The 15,639-nt window shown below is 41.6% G+C and overlaps 1 protein-coding gene across 1 annotated transcript in view; it reads right to left on the reverse strand.

Moving 5' to 3' along the window:
* The window catches only part of Mms19 (MMS19 homolog, cytosolic iron-sulfur assembly component), a 40,224-nt gene that overhangs the window by 16,486 nt on the left and 8,099 nt on the right, over positions 1–15,639 (reverse strand). Inside the window, exons 2-8 of the mRNA XM_026781335.1 lie at positions 13,376–13,424; positions 8,561–8,661; positions 7,288–7,373; positions 6,802–6,876; positions 6,338–6,407; positions 5,875–6,003; positions 5,726–5,787 (exon numbers count right to left, since the gene is read on the reverse strand). Coding sequence (XP_026637136.1) covers positions 5,726–5,787; positions 5,875–6,003; positions 6,338–6,407; positions 6,802–6,876; positions 7,288–7,373; positions 8,561–8,661; positions 13,376–13,424 — 572 coding nt within the window. The remainder of the gene's footprint in view (positions 1–5,725; positions 5,788–5,874; positions 6,004–6,337; positions 6,408–6,801; positions 6,877–7,287; positions 7,374–8,560; positions 8,662–13,375; positions 13,425–15,639) is intronic.

Genomic DNA, 15,639 nt, shown 5'->3' on the forward strand with positions numbered 1-15,639 from the left:
CGAGACCAGCCTGGTCTACAAGAGCTAGTTCCAGGATAGGCTCCAAAGCCACAGAGAAACCCTGTCTCAAAAAACCAAAAAAAAAAAAAAAAAAAAGAAAAGATGTGTTATGTTTGTTTATGCTGTGGAACATTTGTTTAATGACAAAGATGTGCTGCATTTGTTTAACTCTGTGAAGCTGTATTACTTTGGTCTAATAATGAGCTGACCGGCCATTAGCTTGGAAGGAAAGGGTAAGTGAAGCTCGCAGGCAGAGAGAATAAATGGGAGGAAAAATCTGAGAGGATGGAGGAGCAAGAGAATAAGGAAAGGTCGCCCCAGGGACTAGTCACCTAGTCACACAGCCAGCCACTAAGTAATAATGAAAGTAAAATATACAGAAGAAAAGGAAAAAGCCCAGAGGCAGAAGGTAGACGAAATAATTTAAGGAAAGCTGGCTAGAAATAAGCCAAGCTAAGGCTGGGCATTTATAAGCCTCTGGGTGTGATTTATTTGGGAGCTGGGTGGTGGGTCCCCAAAAGAGCAAAGAACAAAGAGCCAAAGAGTTAAAACAAAACAAAATAAAACAAAAAGCCAACTCTACAGTTCAGAGTTCAATCCTGGGAACCGATGTAAAAGTGAGAGACGACCCCAAAAGTTGTCCTCTGATATCTACCTATACCCTGTGGCATACATGTACCAGTTATCATTATACAGACACTCTCAAAAAAAATTTTTTTCCAGAACTGGAGAGATGGCTCAGTGGTTAAGGGTACCGCCTGCTCTTCCAAAGATCCTAAGTTCAATTCCCAGCAACCACATGGTGGCTCACAAACATCTATAATGAGATCTGGTGCCCTCTTCTAGCCTGCAGGCAGAGTACTGAGAATACTATATACATAATAAATAAATAAATAAATAAATAAATAAATAAATAAATAAATCTTAAAAAAAATTTCCCCCCAGTAACATAGGCCAAAGAGATGGCTCAGTGGGTAAAGCTACCACTAAGGCTGATAACATGAGTTCAATCCCTAGGACCCTATGATGGAAGGTTAGAACTGCAAGTTGTCCCCTGACCTACCACCACATGTACCATGGCGTGTATTGTGAAGCTATTTCCTCAGAGGTCAAAACCTTTCAATTTGGAGAAATTTAAGACACAGAATATAAATGGGTATGAAAAACAGGATTTTTAAAGAATTTTATGTGCATTTGGTATTTGACCTGCATGTATGTATGAAATGGGGGTGTAAAACGGGGCTTTTTTTAAAAAATTATTTTATGTCCATTTGGTGTTTGACCTGCATGTATATCTGTGAAGGTGTTGGATCCTTTGAAACTGGAATTACAAACAGCAGTGAGCTATCATGTGGGTGTTGGGAACTGAACCTCTGGAAGGGCAGCCAGTGCTTGTAATGGCTGGGCCATATCGCCAATCCAAAACAAGGTATTTTAAGACAGAATGTTTACAGAGAGATGAAACACTCCATCCTCCAAGCAAGCTAGTTGAAACATGAAACAAACAACTAAAATAGCTTCAACAAGTCCCTGAAAAACTGACCAGATCCACTAGAACCCTCCCTTCCCAAGTATATATAAGCAGTAAAAATTGTTCTGAGACAGTCTCAGAGGAGCCAAGCAGAAGAAACAAAGACCAGCTAAGCTTCCTAGAAGAGGCTAATCCCAACTTTTGAAAAGAACACATTTTCAGCTCACTGAACTACCTGCAGGGGGTGCAGTGTGCACCAAGTTTTGTTTTTTTTTTTTTTTTTTGAGTTGCCTTTGGTGATACAGCTACCTTGAGCCATTTCTGTTCCTGTAAGAAACTCTTCAACCATATTCCTGTTATAACCCCAATAAAATTAATTGCTTCAACAAATTAAGACTTTGGTGGTATCTATACTCCGGTCTATTGCCTGTTCCCTACCTGGGGTGAAGAGACACTTGTTCATATCTTCGAAAAACAGTGTTTCAGTATGAGTATTCATACAAATAAATGTAATAAAAAAGACTTAAGGGCTGGGGAGATGGCTCAATGTGTAAGAGCAAATAATGTTCTCACAAAGAGCCTGAATTTGGTTCTTAGCACCCCATCAGGCTGCTCAAAAGTACCTATAATTGTGCCTCCAGGGAACCCGATATCCTCTTCTGGCATTTGTGGGGAACCTGCACAAATAAGGTATAGACTTACTCAGACACACACCATAAATTAAACAAAAAACTTCTAATTTTTTTTAAAGTGACATTATTATTTTTGAGAGATACTGCAGTGGTTTGAAAGAAAATGGCCCCCAAAGGGAGTGACACTATTAGGTGTGGCTTTCTTGGAGTATGTGTGATCTTCTGACAATATGTCACTGTGGAGATGGGCTTTGATGTCTCCTATGCTCAAGCTACTCCCAGTAAGACAGTCTACTTCCTACTGTCTGTATATCAACATGTAGCAGCTCCTTCTCCAGCACCATGTCTCCCTGCACACCACCATGATGATGGACTGAATCTGAGCTGCAAACAAGCCACCACAATTAAATGCTTTCCTTTATAAGAGTTGCCATGGTCATGGTGTTTCTTCATAGCAATAGAAACCCTAAGAGAGAAGTTGGGACCAGGAACTGGGGTACTGCTGTGATAGTTTAGACCACGCTTTTGTTTGAAGAAGTATGGACTTTGGGAATTGCGTTAGGTGGCCACACTAGTAGGAATATGGAAGACAGTGGTGCAGAGTGATTTGAATGGTGGGGTGCTGACTCAAGAGGTTTCAAAGGAGAAGAATATTATTATGTGGCCTATGGACCAGTCTTGTCCTATTTTGGTGAAGAATGTGGCTGCTTTTTGCCCTTGTCTGGAAAGTCTGTCTTGGGCTAAAGTGAAGAGTTTTGGATTAATTCCCCTGGCAGAGGAAATCTCATAATAGTCCTCAGGGCAAGAGCCCACCCAGCTATAAATTTCCAACTAGTAAAAAGGAACTAAAGAAAAACTTTAATTTTAGAGCTGGGTGTGGTGGAGCATGCCTTTAATCCCAGAACTCAGGTGGCAGAGGCTGGCACATCTCTGAGTTTAAGGCCAGCCTGGTCTAAAGAGCAAGTTCAAGGACAGCTAAATTTAGGCAAAAGGGCAACAACCAAAAACAGGAAGCTGGTGAAGATGTAAGAAGGGGGCCATGTTCCAGCCCAGGAAGCAGAACTTGACAGCCCAGCCACATGGTTCTGGCTTTACAGTCAAGGATAGAAGTGGTTATAGAATTTGCCTCCACACCTAAAGAAAGCTGCTGAGGCCAGGCATGTTGTAAAGGGTGTCCCTGAATGGAGACCTAGAGAGGCCACTGTCTGAAGCTGTGAAGCTGAAGCTGGAAATGCCTTGTAGACCCCAAGATGTTGGAGATGCCAAAGCCATGGGACACCTGTTGAGGAAAGCTGCCGAAGCTGGGAATGGAACCAGCCCATGATAAAGAAGTGTGTAGCAGTCAACAAAACTGAACCAAGGTTGGAGATCTGAAGAGCGTTTTGACATCAGACATGGAGATGCAGAATTTGGAGTTTGTCCAGCTGGTTTCTGGTCTTGTTTTGGTTCAGTATTTTCTTACTATGCTCCCTTCCCTGTATTTTGGAATGGTTATGTATATCCTATGCCATTATATGTTTAAAGTATTTGACTGGCTTTTTTATTTTTTTTTATTTTACGAGACAGGGTTTCTCTGTAGGTTTTTGGTTCCTGTCCTGGAACTAGCTCTTATAGACCAGGCTGGCCTCGAACTCACAGAGATCCGCCTGCCTCTGCCTCCCAAGTGCTGGGATTAAAGGCGTGCGCCACCACCGCCAGGCCTGGCTTTTTGATTTTATAGAAGATTATAGTTAAGAGACTGCATGAATCTCAGAAAAGACTTTGAACTTTAGATTTTTTAATAAGTCTGGGATTGTTAAGACAATGGGAACTTTTAAAGTTGGACTGAACGCAATTTTGAATTATGATATGGCCACAAACCTTTGGGGCCCAGGGAGTGGTATGTGGTAGTTTGAAAGAAAATAGCCCCTTAAGGTAGAGCACTCTTAGATGTGTCTTTGTCATAGTAGGTGTGCTCTTGTTGGAGGAAGTGTGTCACTGTGGTGATGGGCTTTGAGCTCAAGCTACTCCCAGTGAGTTAGTCTGCTTCCTATTGCATGCATATCCACATGTAGCAACTCCTTCTCTAGCACCATGTCTGCCTTCACGCTGCCATGCTCCCTGCCATGATGATAATGGACCAAACCTTTCAACTGTAAACGAGCCACCTTAACTAAAAGTTTTCCTTCGCCATGGTGTCTTTTCACAGCAATAGAAACCCTAACAAAGACAGATATATCTACTCATGAACTAAAAACAATGCTATAAACAAAGAAAAATCAATAAAATAACAACAAAATTAAGAAAAACTCCTAAGAGTGACATAGAGTGTCAGGAAATGTGGTATTGCCAGTAATTACAATACTTAGGGACTACGCCTTATTATAAGTTCAAGGTCATGGTCACACGTAGCGAGACCCTTTCTCAATACAATTACCTGCTGAGGTATTATCTTTTGAAACACACACACACACACACACACACACACGCACGCACGCATGCACGCACGCACGCACGCGCGCGCACCCTCACAAACGGTAGTTGAACCAGAGTCAACATTTCTGCGTTGTAAAGAAAGTTATTGCATCAAAAACAGTTTGAGGAGAGTGGTGGTTTAACAGGATGCCAACTGAGAATAAATAAGCTGGTGACTGATGTCAAGTAAAGACAGCTAAGGCTTTTTAGCATCAGTCAGAGTCAATACTTATGTATCATTTGGCATACTGAGTAGAGCTTTCATTTCTTCCACGTTACTAATCCTTGCAGTACACATCTCCATGTATCCTATACAGCAATAGACCCCATGTATCTCGCAATAGAAAAGAAATAAAAAACAGAATGAGAAGGACCACAAGAGCAAACACTTCTTGTACAAGCTGTGTGCAACTGTGCTGGGTTTTTGTTTTTCTGTTAATTTGCTTGTATCTCACCTGAGATGTACCCTCTAACTACAGATTCATATTCTATATATCCCTTGGAAACCAACCAAAAGACGTATCTGCTAGGTCAGTTCCTACCAACTGTAGCTTACGATAAACTCATCTTTCAGAATGACGACAGCACCACTCATTTGACATCTAATGTTACCTCAATGTTGCAACCTTCAAGGGCAAGGATCACAGCTAACAATCCTGCTCAGCACTGAATGCTTTGTTAGGGAACTTAAGGAGTCCTCCTCTCAAGTACCTGCTAAATTCAACTGCCCCTTTGGTGTTGGATGTTTCTCCATTTCCAAACTTACTAAAATATGAATCTATGAGGACTTTAAAATGTCTATCAGCCTGGAGAAATAGCTCAGTGGAGCAAGTGTCAGTAGGAGCTACAGAACTCTAGTACCAATGGTGGATAGTTCTGTAACTCCAATACTGGAGGGAAGGTGAGTTGTGCTGTAGAGACAGGTGGCCGATCCAGCCAAAATGGTCAGTTCCAGGTTCAGTGGCAGACCCTATAGACAGGAAGGTCTGGAGCAAGTAGATAAGGATAAAGGAAGAACTCAGCATCTTCCTCTGGCCTCCATACATAGGCACCAACACTGCGCAGAAACAAGCTCCCCCCTCCAAACAAATAAAATATAAATTGTCTGTTTTGCTCAACTGTCTAGAACAATGTCTCTAAACATCGTAAGAATGAAGGTGGTACTTACAGGGGTAAAATCAATAGGGAAATAACAAGATGTCACTTCAAATAACTCTTCCACAAAAGGTCCTGTGGCAACAGAGAAAGAATAAAGTTGACTTAAGTTCATTCTGACTGACCAGCTTCAACCAGCTAGTCACCACTACAAAAACATACCCAGACTGTAGTCCTTGGAGATGAGGTCATGGACAATGCGGAAAGCCACCAAAAGATTACGAGGATCCTTTTCTCCATCCATCACCTGGATGAAGCCAAATGTGAAGTCAGCTCCTAGGCCCTTCAACTCTGGGAAGGAAAGAACAAGGTCACTGCTGTCCCACGGGATAGAAAGCCTGTATTCTCTTCTTGCTGTCTCTTTCTTTCCTTTTTGGCCTAGCAGAGCAGCCCTTTTTGCTTTTCTCTTCCAAGTGCTCAGTGAAGATATGTATATGTGCAAGTCTGTGTGTGCATACAAGTGTATTCTTCCTACACTGGGAGAAGACTGACCTCACCCAAGCCTTTATCACTCCTCAGAGTCCTGGCCTTTCTACACATCCCCTAGACCACAATACACCCTTCTAATGTGAGACAGATTGCAAATGCTTGTTTTTCGTACTCCTCACACAGTCCTGCCTCTTACCTTCTTCCCGTGATCGCATGAAGTTAGTGATGATACTGAATACTGTATGGCGATCTACTTGTAGCAGGGACTTAAGAGTGGAGAAGAAAGGAAATTAAGTGAAGAAAGAAAACAATACTTCAAACAATACAACCTTTTTGGCCTTCACAATCTCTAGCGGATAGTTCTTTCTAAACCAAAACAAGATTGAGTTAAGAGGAACCATAGAGCAAGGTCTGGCTACTGACCTACCAGCACAACCACAACAGTGATGCCAGTAACCCAAACTTGTTTCATGTATATCTTAGGTTCTTAGCAAGACAGGTCAGATATAATGCCATGCCTTCCTCTCCTTAGCCATTATAAAGAGATACCTGTATTTGACCTCAGTTTAGACAATCTGTGTTACCACCTAATTCTAAATATATCAACGACTACAAGGCAAAGACTAGCAAAAAAGTAAACTTGCAGCTATTATCACTCACCTGTACATGTATCTCCTGGAAGATGGCTTTAAGTACAGAGACAGCCAGCCCAGGAGGCAGGGCCACAGACATGCTCTGGGAGAGAAGGGAAGATATGAGAACATCATCTCTAAGACAAAGCTCTACAATGCTTTTTGTTAGGTAACTTGGCATTCTAACATCCTGCTGTAGGAGGAAGCACTCACAGTGAGAAACTTTCTCTAGCTGAGCATTTCTTCACAGCTCCTTTCAAACCAGCCAAATTCCAGTTCCCCAAAGATAGCTTTTTGTTTTGTTTTTAAGTGTAGATTATAGGTGAAGTTTATATACAAGGTAAAGTGAAACAACACAGGGTGACTTACTCTCAAGAGTAAGAACTGTAGAGCTGGCTTTTACTGCTGCATTTGGGCCTTTATCCTTTGGCATGTGAAGGTTCATCCCCAAAAGGCCAGGAGAGAACTGTACAAGGGCTCCCACAAACACAGTTATGTAATGAGAAATACTCACCAGTGCCCTCAGGCCCTGGAGGACAGATGGGATCACAAGATGATGGTCCTTCAGTCGGTTCTCATAGAACAGGATCAGATGTACCACTGCACAAACCAGATCCAGCCTTCAGCTTAGCAGGTGTGAGGAAGGCCCCCAGCTCTGTTTATCTGCCTCCTAATGCCATTCCATTTTGGCTTTCCCTACAAATGTCCTCCTCAATCAAGAAATGGCTCCCACTTGATGACACCTTTACTTTGTGAGTTAGAGACAGGAAAGCTCTTGTATTTATTCTCATAGAAGTTCACAGTAAAACCCTCAGAATTGCTTCCTTTTTAACTTCATTATTCTATGTGCATGTAGTAGTCTGAATAAAAACGGCACCCATAGGTTCCTATATTTGAATGCTTAGTGGCAGCACTATTTGAGAGGAATTAAGAAGTATGTCCTTAGTGGAGGAAGTGTCTCACTGGAAGTGTTTCAAAAGCCCAAGCCAGGACCAGGATCTTTCTTTTCTTGCTGCCTGTGGATGTGGATGCAGAACGCTCAGCTACTTCACCACATCATGTCTGCCCACATGCTCCCATGCTACCATGATGACAAGAATGGACTTAACCTCTGAAAATGTAAGCAAGCCCCAGTTAAACGCTTTCTTTTACAAGAGCTGCCCTGGTCATAGTGTCTCTTCACACAACAGAACAGTGACTAGGCCAGTGTGGTATGCAGCATGTAGAAAACCTCCAGAAGCCAGTTCTCTCCTTCCACCTGCATGTGGGATAAAACTCAGGCCTCCAGGGTTTTTCCTAAAGTGCTTTTACCTTGAGCCATCTCATCAGTCCCAGATTCACCATATGGAACTTTTTCTCTTTTTCTTTGGTGCTGGGGACTGAAAGCAGTTTCATGTTATACTGTAAGTTATAGGGATCACTCTGGTTGTCAGGCTTGCACAGTAACTGCAATTACCAAATGAGTCACCAAAAAAAAGCCCTCTGCCTTCTGTTTCTTTAAGAGTTGGGGGTTTAGTACAGGATCTGCACTTTTTGTAAAGGGCCAGGCAGTAAGTATTATATGTTTACAGAATATGGACACTAAGATACAATGAACAAATGATCAAAGACTATATTTGAAATTGATGCATCTTGTAATTTAATTTTAACCATCTCTGAAATATATTCAGTGTCCAGTAAGGAAGACACTGAATTAGTTGTTCATAGATACATTAAGCGGCCTTTCCCTGTGCATGCCATGTAGGCCATGTGTTTCAGGAAGATGTTCCTACTAGCAATGTAAGTACCTTCCTTCTCCAGGAGCAAGGAGTGACACTGGAGCAGCACCTGTGACAAAAGCTGGATTCCTCGTGCCCGAGTTCGGGGTTCTGGATTTTCCAGAGATGACCTGGGAAACAGCAAGACAGAAAACATCTGTGAGTGACGAGCTCAAATTATAAAGGAAATATTCTGCAGTTAGTCCCACTTACTCCCTTAGCAAAAGAGTCACACCCTCCTAAAAGTGTTTAAAAACAACCCATGGAAGGTACTCTAGAGCTAATAACATTAGTGTCCAGTGAACACTGACACTCTAGCTGGGAGGTGCACACACCTTTAATCCTAGCATTTGGGAGTCAGGCACATCTCTGAGTTCGAGGTCAACCTGGCCTACAGTGTGAGTTTCAGGACAGCAAGGGTTATACATAGAAACCCTGCCTCAAAAAATTTTAATTAATCAATTAATTGAAGACTGAAGCCCCCAAACCTATCCCTAGATTAGTCTGGCAGTACCAAAGGCTCGCGTGACACCACAGTCAACAGAAATTTCTGTCTTGGCAGCCCTTACTTGGCACTCAATGAACATTATGTTTATTCTCTCTCCCCTGAGGTATGAACAGTACCCACAGGGCTTCAGAGATGTCTGGCAGCTGCAGCTTCTACTGAAGGCAGGCAGCAGATTTTTGCAAACTAAAACAAGAAATTTGTGTGTGCAGATACACATGTATGTCAACACAAATGCACATGTGAATGTATGTATGTATGTATGTACACAGAAGCCAGAAGTCAACCTTCAGTATCATTCCTCAGGAATTGTCCATCTTATGTTTATTGAAATAGGGTTTTTCAATGGTTGGCCTGGAGCTGTTTGATTAGGCCTGTCTCTACCTATCCAGCATCAGGATTAAGAATGTGGCCTTTTAAATGGATGCTGGGACAGAACTTACTTTACTAATTAAGATACTTCTTTAGCCCCCTTTTTTGTTTTGCTTTTAGAGACAAGACTTCATTTTTTTTTTTGGGGGGGGGGGGGTTTCGAGACAGGGTTTCTCTGTGGCTTTGGAGCCTGTCCTGGAACTAGCTCTGTAGACCAGGCTGGTCTCGAACTCAGAGAGATCCGCCTGCCTCTGCCTCCTGAGTGCTGGGATTAAAGGCATGTGCCACCATTGCCCGGCTTAAGACTTCATTCTTAGTCCAGGCTGCACTTACTTGTTACCATCCTCTTGCCTTGGACTCCCAAAGTGCTGGGATTACAGATGTGATCCATTACTACACTGGGCTCTTTGTAAAGCCTTGCTAAGAGGAAAACAATGCTAAACAACTAAGATCCTAGGAGGTGGGCTGGAGAGATGGCTCAGAGGTTAAGAGCACTGGCTGCTCTTCCAGAGGTCCTGAGTTCAATTCCCAGCAACCACATGGTGGCTCACAACCATCTGTAATGAGGTCTGGTGCCCTCTTCTGGCCTTCAGGCATACACACAGAAAGAATATTGTATACATAATAAATAAATATTTTAAAAAAAAAAAAAAAAAAGATCCTAGGAGGTATGCTTGCACATACCTAAACCTTTTAAAAACAAAAGGCTACAAAGATGAATGGATTTTGTTTTGTTTTTCTTTTTTTTTTCTTTTTTTTTTTTTTAAGATTTATTTATTATACATACAACTTTCTGCCTCCATTTATACCCACACACCAGAGGAGGACACCAGATCTCTTTACAGATGGTTTGGAGCCACCATGTGGTTGCTGGGAATTGAACTCAGGACCTCTGGAAGAGCAGACAGTGCTCTTAACCACTGAGCCATCTCTCCAGCCCTTGTTTTGTTTTTCTTTTTTGAAGACAGTTTCATGTAGCCCAAGCTGGCCTCAAAAATCTTCATAACTGAGAACAGCCTTCATATCCTGATTGCTGGGATTACAGCCGCATAGCACCTCTATGCCTGATTCTAGGAACTGAAGGTCTTTGAGCATGTTGACAAGGTCTCTACAAACTGAGCTACACCTCTAACTACAGCAGTTCTAACTAGGAAGGACTACTGATATGGGAACAGATGAAGTGAAGCAACAAGATGACTTATATTCAAACAGCTCTCCTGAGATTACACTTAAACATAACCTGAACAGAAAGTAGATTTCTGGAAAGCTGATCCTGAGAGGTTTATGTGAAACCTCAAAGATAAAGGAACTATATTGGTATAGAAATAAAATAGGAACTCATAGAAATGTTTCTGCTTAGCAGGTAGGATATTGTCCATTTGCAGCACTTAACAAAGGATAAAGGCACACAAATGCTCATAACAGCATTTTTCATAAAAGCACAAAAATAGAAACATCCCAGATGTCCATCATAACTCATGAATAGTTAAACAAAATGTTGGTCATTGGTATATAATGGAATGTTGCTTAGGGAGCAATGAAATGTAGACCTGACATACAACACAAAGAAACCTTGTAAACAAGCTGCACTGTTAACATTGGTTGTTATCCTGCCATGATCTAGACTCGCCCAGGAGACAAGCTGTAGGCATACTTGTGAGGGATTACCAATAGTACTTATTCCTGTGAAGGATTTTCTGGATGAAACTGAGTGGGGAAGACTAACCCTAAATGTGGGAAACAACGTTCTCTGGGATAGAATCTTGGACTGTACGAATGGAAAAACCTCTACTTCCTGATTTTGGATACAATGTGATCTTATTTATAAATGCCTCAAACTCCTGCCACCAGGATTTCCCTGACAGAGGTTTGAACCTTTGAACTATGAGCCAAAAATGTGCCCTTTCTACCTTAAATTGCTCATCAGAGTATTTTCTTTTTTTGGTTTTTCAAGACAGGGTTTCTCTGTGGTTTTGGAGCCTGTCCTGGAACTAGCTCTTGTAGACCAGGCTGGTCTCGAACTCAGAGAGATCCGCCTGCCTCTGCCTCCCGAGTGCTGGGATTAAAGGCGTGCGCCACCACCACCCGGCTTCGTCAGAGTATTTTATCACAGCAATAAGAAAGGTAAAATTCATGCTAAGTGAGAGAAACCAGACACGAAAGTCACACAGCCTTTGCTTCTACATATCTGAAATTTCCAGAACAGGCAAATCGACAGACCAGGAGCCGGGAGGAAGAGGGATAACGGAATGAGTGCTGAGGAGCAGCAGTTTCATTCTGGAGTAATAAAGATGTTCATATGGTGATCGTGTGCAAGAATACACAGATCCATCAATGTACTAAAAGGCACAGAATTCCAAACTTTAAAATGGTGAACTTTGGCCAGGCAGTAATGGTGTACATATTTAATCCCAGCATTTGGGAGGCAGAGGTAGGCGGATCTCAAGTTTGAGGCCAAACTGGTCTACAGAGCGAGTCCCAGGACAGACAGGGCCATATAGAGAAACCCCATCTTGAAACTCCCTCCAAAAAAATGGTGAACTTTGTGGTAAGTCAGTTTTACAAACACACACACAATTTATCTATTTTTATGTGTATGGATGTTTTGCCTGCATGTATGTCTGTGTACCATGTGCATGCTTGGTTTCCATGGAGGCCAGAAGAGAGTGTCAGGTCCTGAGCCATGAGTTACAGACAGCTGTGAGCAGCCATAATGGGTACTGCGAATGAAGCCTGGGTCCTCTGGAAGAGCAGACATAGTTTTTTTTTAACCCCTAAGCCATTTCTTCAACCCTGTGTCAGTTATACTTTCAATAAAACTATTTTTTTTAAATATTTATTTATTATGTATACAATATTCTGTCTGTGTGTATGTCTGCAGGCCGGAAGAGGGCACCAGACCTCATTACAGATGGTTGTGAGCCACCATGTGGTTGTTGGGAATTGAACTCAGGACCTTTGGAAGAGCAGGCAACGCTCTTAACCACTGAGCCATCTCTCCAGCCCCTCAATAAAACTATTAATAAAAACAAACAAACAAACAAAACATTGTCTGGTGGTGGTGGCACAAGCCTTTAATCTCAGTGCTCCAGAGGCAGAGGCAATTGGATCTCTGAGTTTGAGGCCAGTCTTGTCCAGAGAGTGAGCTACAAGTCAGTCAGGGTTATACAGATAAACTAAGAAAAAACAAAAACAAAAACCCTTACCACCACAAGAAGGTAAACAGAAAAGCCAAATGATCTGTTGTGTAAGACATGCCAATTTTAAATTTTTCCTTCAATTTTCAGAAGACAAGGCTGACTATGACAATAACATATTAGTAAGACTTGTCAACCTAAGTGGTCTGCTATGTATGAGGTTTAGGGAAAGCAAGCCCTAGACTATAGGCATGTATTTTATCTGATTCTTAGAACCCTAGGTTATGAATATTTATTTTATGTGCATTGGTGTTTTGCCATGGGTGTTGGGTCCCCTGGAACTGGAGTTAAAGACAGTTGTGACTGCCATGTAATGCTGGGAATTGAACTCAGGTCCTCTGGAAGAGCAGCCAGTGCTCTTAACCACTGAGCCATCTCTCTGGTCCCTACAACACTGTTCTTTTAGTTGTTTCCAAGTATCTCCCACTAGTGAGGATCTAGCACAGTCCATGTCCTAAGCACTCTCCAGACAGGAAACTGGACCTACAGTATGCCTGAGTCATCTGGGGCAACTAGACTCCTAAGGGGATTAGCTGGATCTAAGGAAGCACAAGAAGTCTAGTTCCAATTAGAGCAGTGGAAGGCCTTCAATACCCACTTCACCCAAACCTGCAGGCTGAGTCAGAACCTGTTGTGGCTTACAATTATATTCAAGTGCTGCTATGGATAGGGGGCTTTTAACTACAAGAAGAAAATCAGGTTCCAGGGAAGCAATAACTCTGAAAGTATCCAGACAAGACTGGAGAAATATTCTAGAACACAGGTTCTTACCCAAGGGCTTCTACCACTTGTAACACTGTATAGCCACCGGATTTCACATCTAGAAGAAATAAAAGAAATATGAAAACATAAAACAGTACTCAGTGGTTGAATGTTTCCTGTTTACACTAGGAGACCATATACTGCTAGACAAGATGTCCTCCTAGATAAGAAAGACACTGCCATATTTCAGATATGTAGTGTCGAATATTTAAAAAATGAAAAATAAACATTATTTTCTGTAATTGAAATGTCTGTATACGCAATTAAAAAATAAGCTATGTATAAATTAGTGTTATCAAATGAAAAAACCCTTGTGTATATACACATATATAGCCTATAAAACAGCATAAAGGATGAATGGGGACAAATGGTATAAAGGGTTAAAAAAAAAAAATCAGGACCGAAGGTGTAGCTCAGTTGGTAGAGTGATTGCCCAGTATGCACTGAGTCCTGAGCTCAATCCTTAACACCGAATAAACCAGGGGATAGCACATCCACATGGAGTGCAAAGGAGGAAAGATCAAAAAAAACAAGAGAGAAAATACCTCTGAACTGTACATTTAAAAGACCTGACTCATAGAACTTTTAAAGCCCCTGGGGATTCTGGCCTTATAACTGTCAAGATGGTACTTACAAAACAGACAAGCAACAAGGTCCAATAAGGACAGAGAGAAGTGTGAATCTGTGTACAAACATCCTTGGTGAAATTGTAAACTGATACAGTTGCTATGAATTAACAGTATGGAGGTTCCTCATAAAGTAAAACAACAACAACAGAACAAAAATAGCCTACGACCCAGCTATAACACTCCTGGTTTTATACCAAAGCAAATGAATTAATATCTAAAAAGATGTTCATAATGTTCGTATGCCCACGTTCCCTGCATCTTATTCATAATAGCCCAAATATGAAAACAAGACTAAAGTAGCTCTATGCATACTGATAATGAACAAGATCTCAATGCAGAACAGTAGTATACAATCCATGTTTACAATATGTGCACAGAATGCTTTTTAAAGTTACTATTATTATTATTTGGAGACAAAAGTTTTACTATGTAGCTCAGGCTGGTGGATTTCACAGAGATTCACCTGCCTTTGCTTCCTGAGCACTAGGATTAAAGACATGCACCACCACACCTGGCCTTGAGGTAATTTGAATTAACAGAAAATTGCAAAGACAACGCAGAATTTCTGTATAACCTTCACCCAGTTTCCAACTTTATCATCATAGGTACATAGTAAATTATTAAAATATTTATATTTGTTAAAACTAAGAGAGTAACATTGGCACACGCTACCTAAATTCTAGACATTATTCAGGTCTCACCAGTCTTTCCACTAATGCCATGGTTTGTTACAAGATCCAATTAAATATATCACTTTATAATTATCATCAAGAGCCCTGAGTCTCCTCCGTTTCTCAGTTTTCCTTGATTTTCACAACCTTGATAGTTTGATAGAATGTACTTCAATCTGAGTTTGATGCTGTCACGTTTAGACGGTGTCTAGTAGTTTTCAGAAGACTATCAAACACAAGTACTTTTACCCTCGCACTCCATCAAGGATACAAATTACCCCACAGTGCTCTCACTGGAGCCACTGAACTTTAGTCACTTGGACCAGGTAGATCCAGAGGTCTCTGCACTATGCAGGACTACTTTTCCCTTTCAGGTACTCTGTCCTTGGAAGGAGAGACAAAGTTATCCCCTACTCAGGAAGAGGGAGATTAGTTCTACCTTCTGGATATCTACCTAAATTAATTTCTTCTATAGCCGGGTGGTGGCGGCGCACGCCTTTAATCCCAGCACTCTGGGAGGCAGAGGCAGGCGGATCTCTGTGAGTTCGAGACCAGCCTGGACTACAAGAGCTAGTTCCAGGACAGGCTGCAAAACCACAGAGAAACCCTGTCTCGAAAGACCACAAAAAAAAAAATAAAAAATAAAAATAAAAAAAAGAAAAGAAACCATACTGCTCTGAATAAAAGAACAGCTATAGAAGAGAGAACAAAAAATTCAGGAGAAACCCATAAAGTGAGTATTTTGGGAAGCTTCTATAAATGAACAAAGACCAAAATTGAAAATACAAATAAATGACGTTGTCATTGAAAGTCTGGTACACAGCCAGGCGGTGGTGGCGCTCGCCTTTAATCCCAGCACTTGGGAGGCAGAGGCAGGCGGATCTCTGAGTTCAAGACCAGCCTGGTCTACACGAGCTAGTTCCAGGACAGGCTCCAAAACCACAGAGAAACCCTGTCTCGAAAAACCAAAAAA

Source organism: Microtus ochrogaster, chromosome 8, assembly GCF_000317375.1.
Source record: "Microtus ochrogaster isolate Prairie Vole_2 chromosome 8, MicOch1.0, whole genome shotgun sequence".
Classification (NCBI taxonomy): Eukaryota; Metazoa; Chordata; class Mammalia; order Rodentia; family Cricetidae; genus Microtus; species Microtus ochrogaster.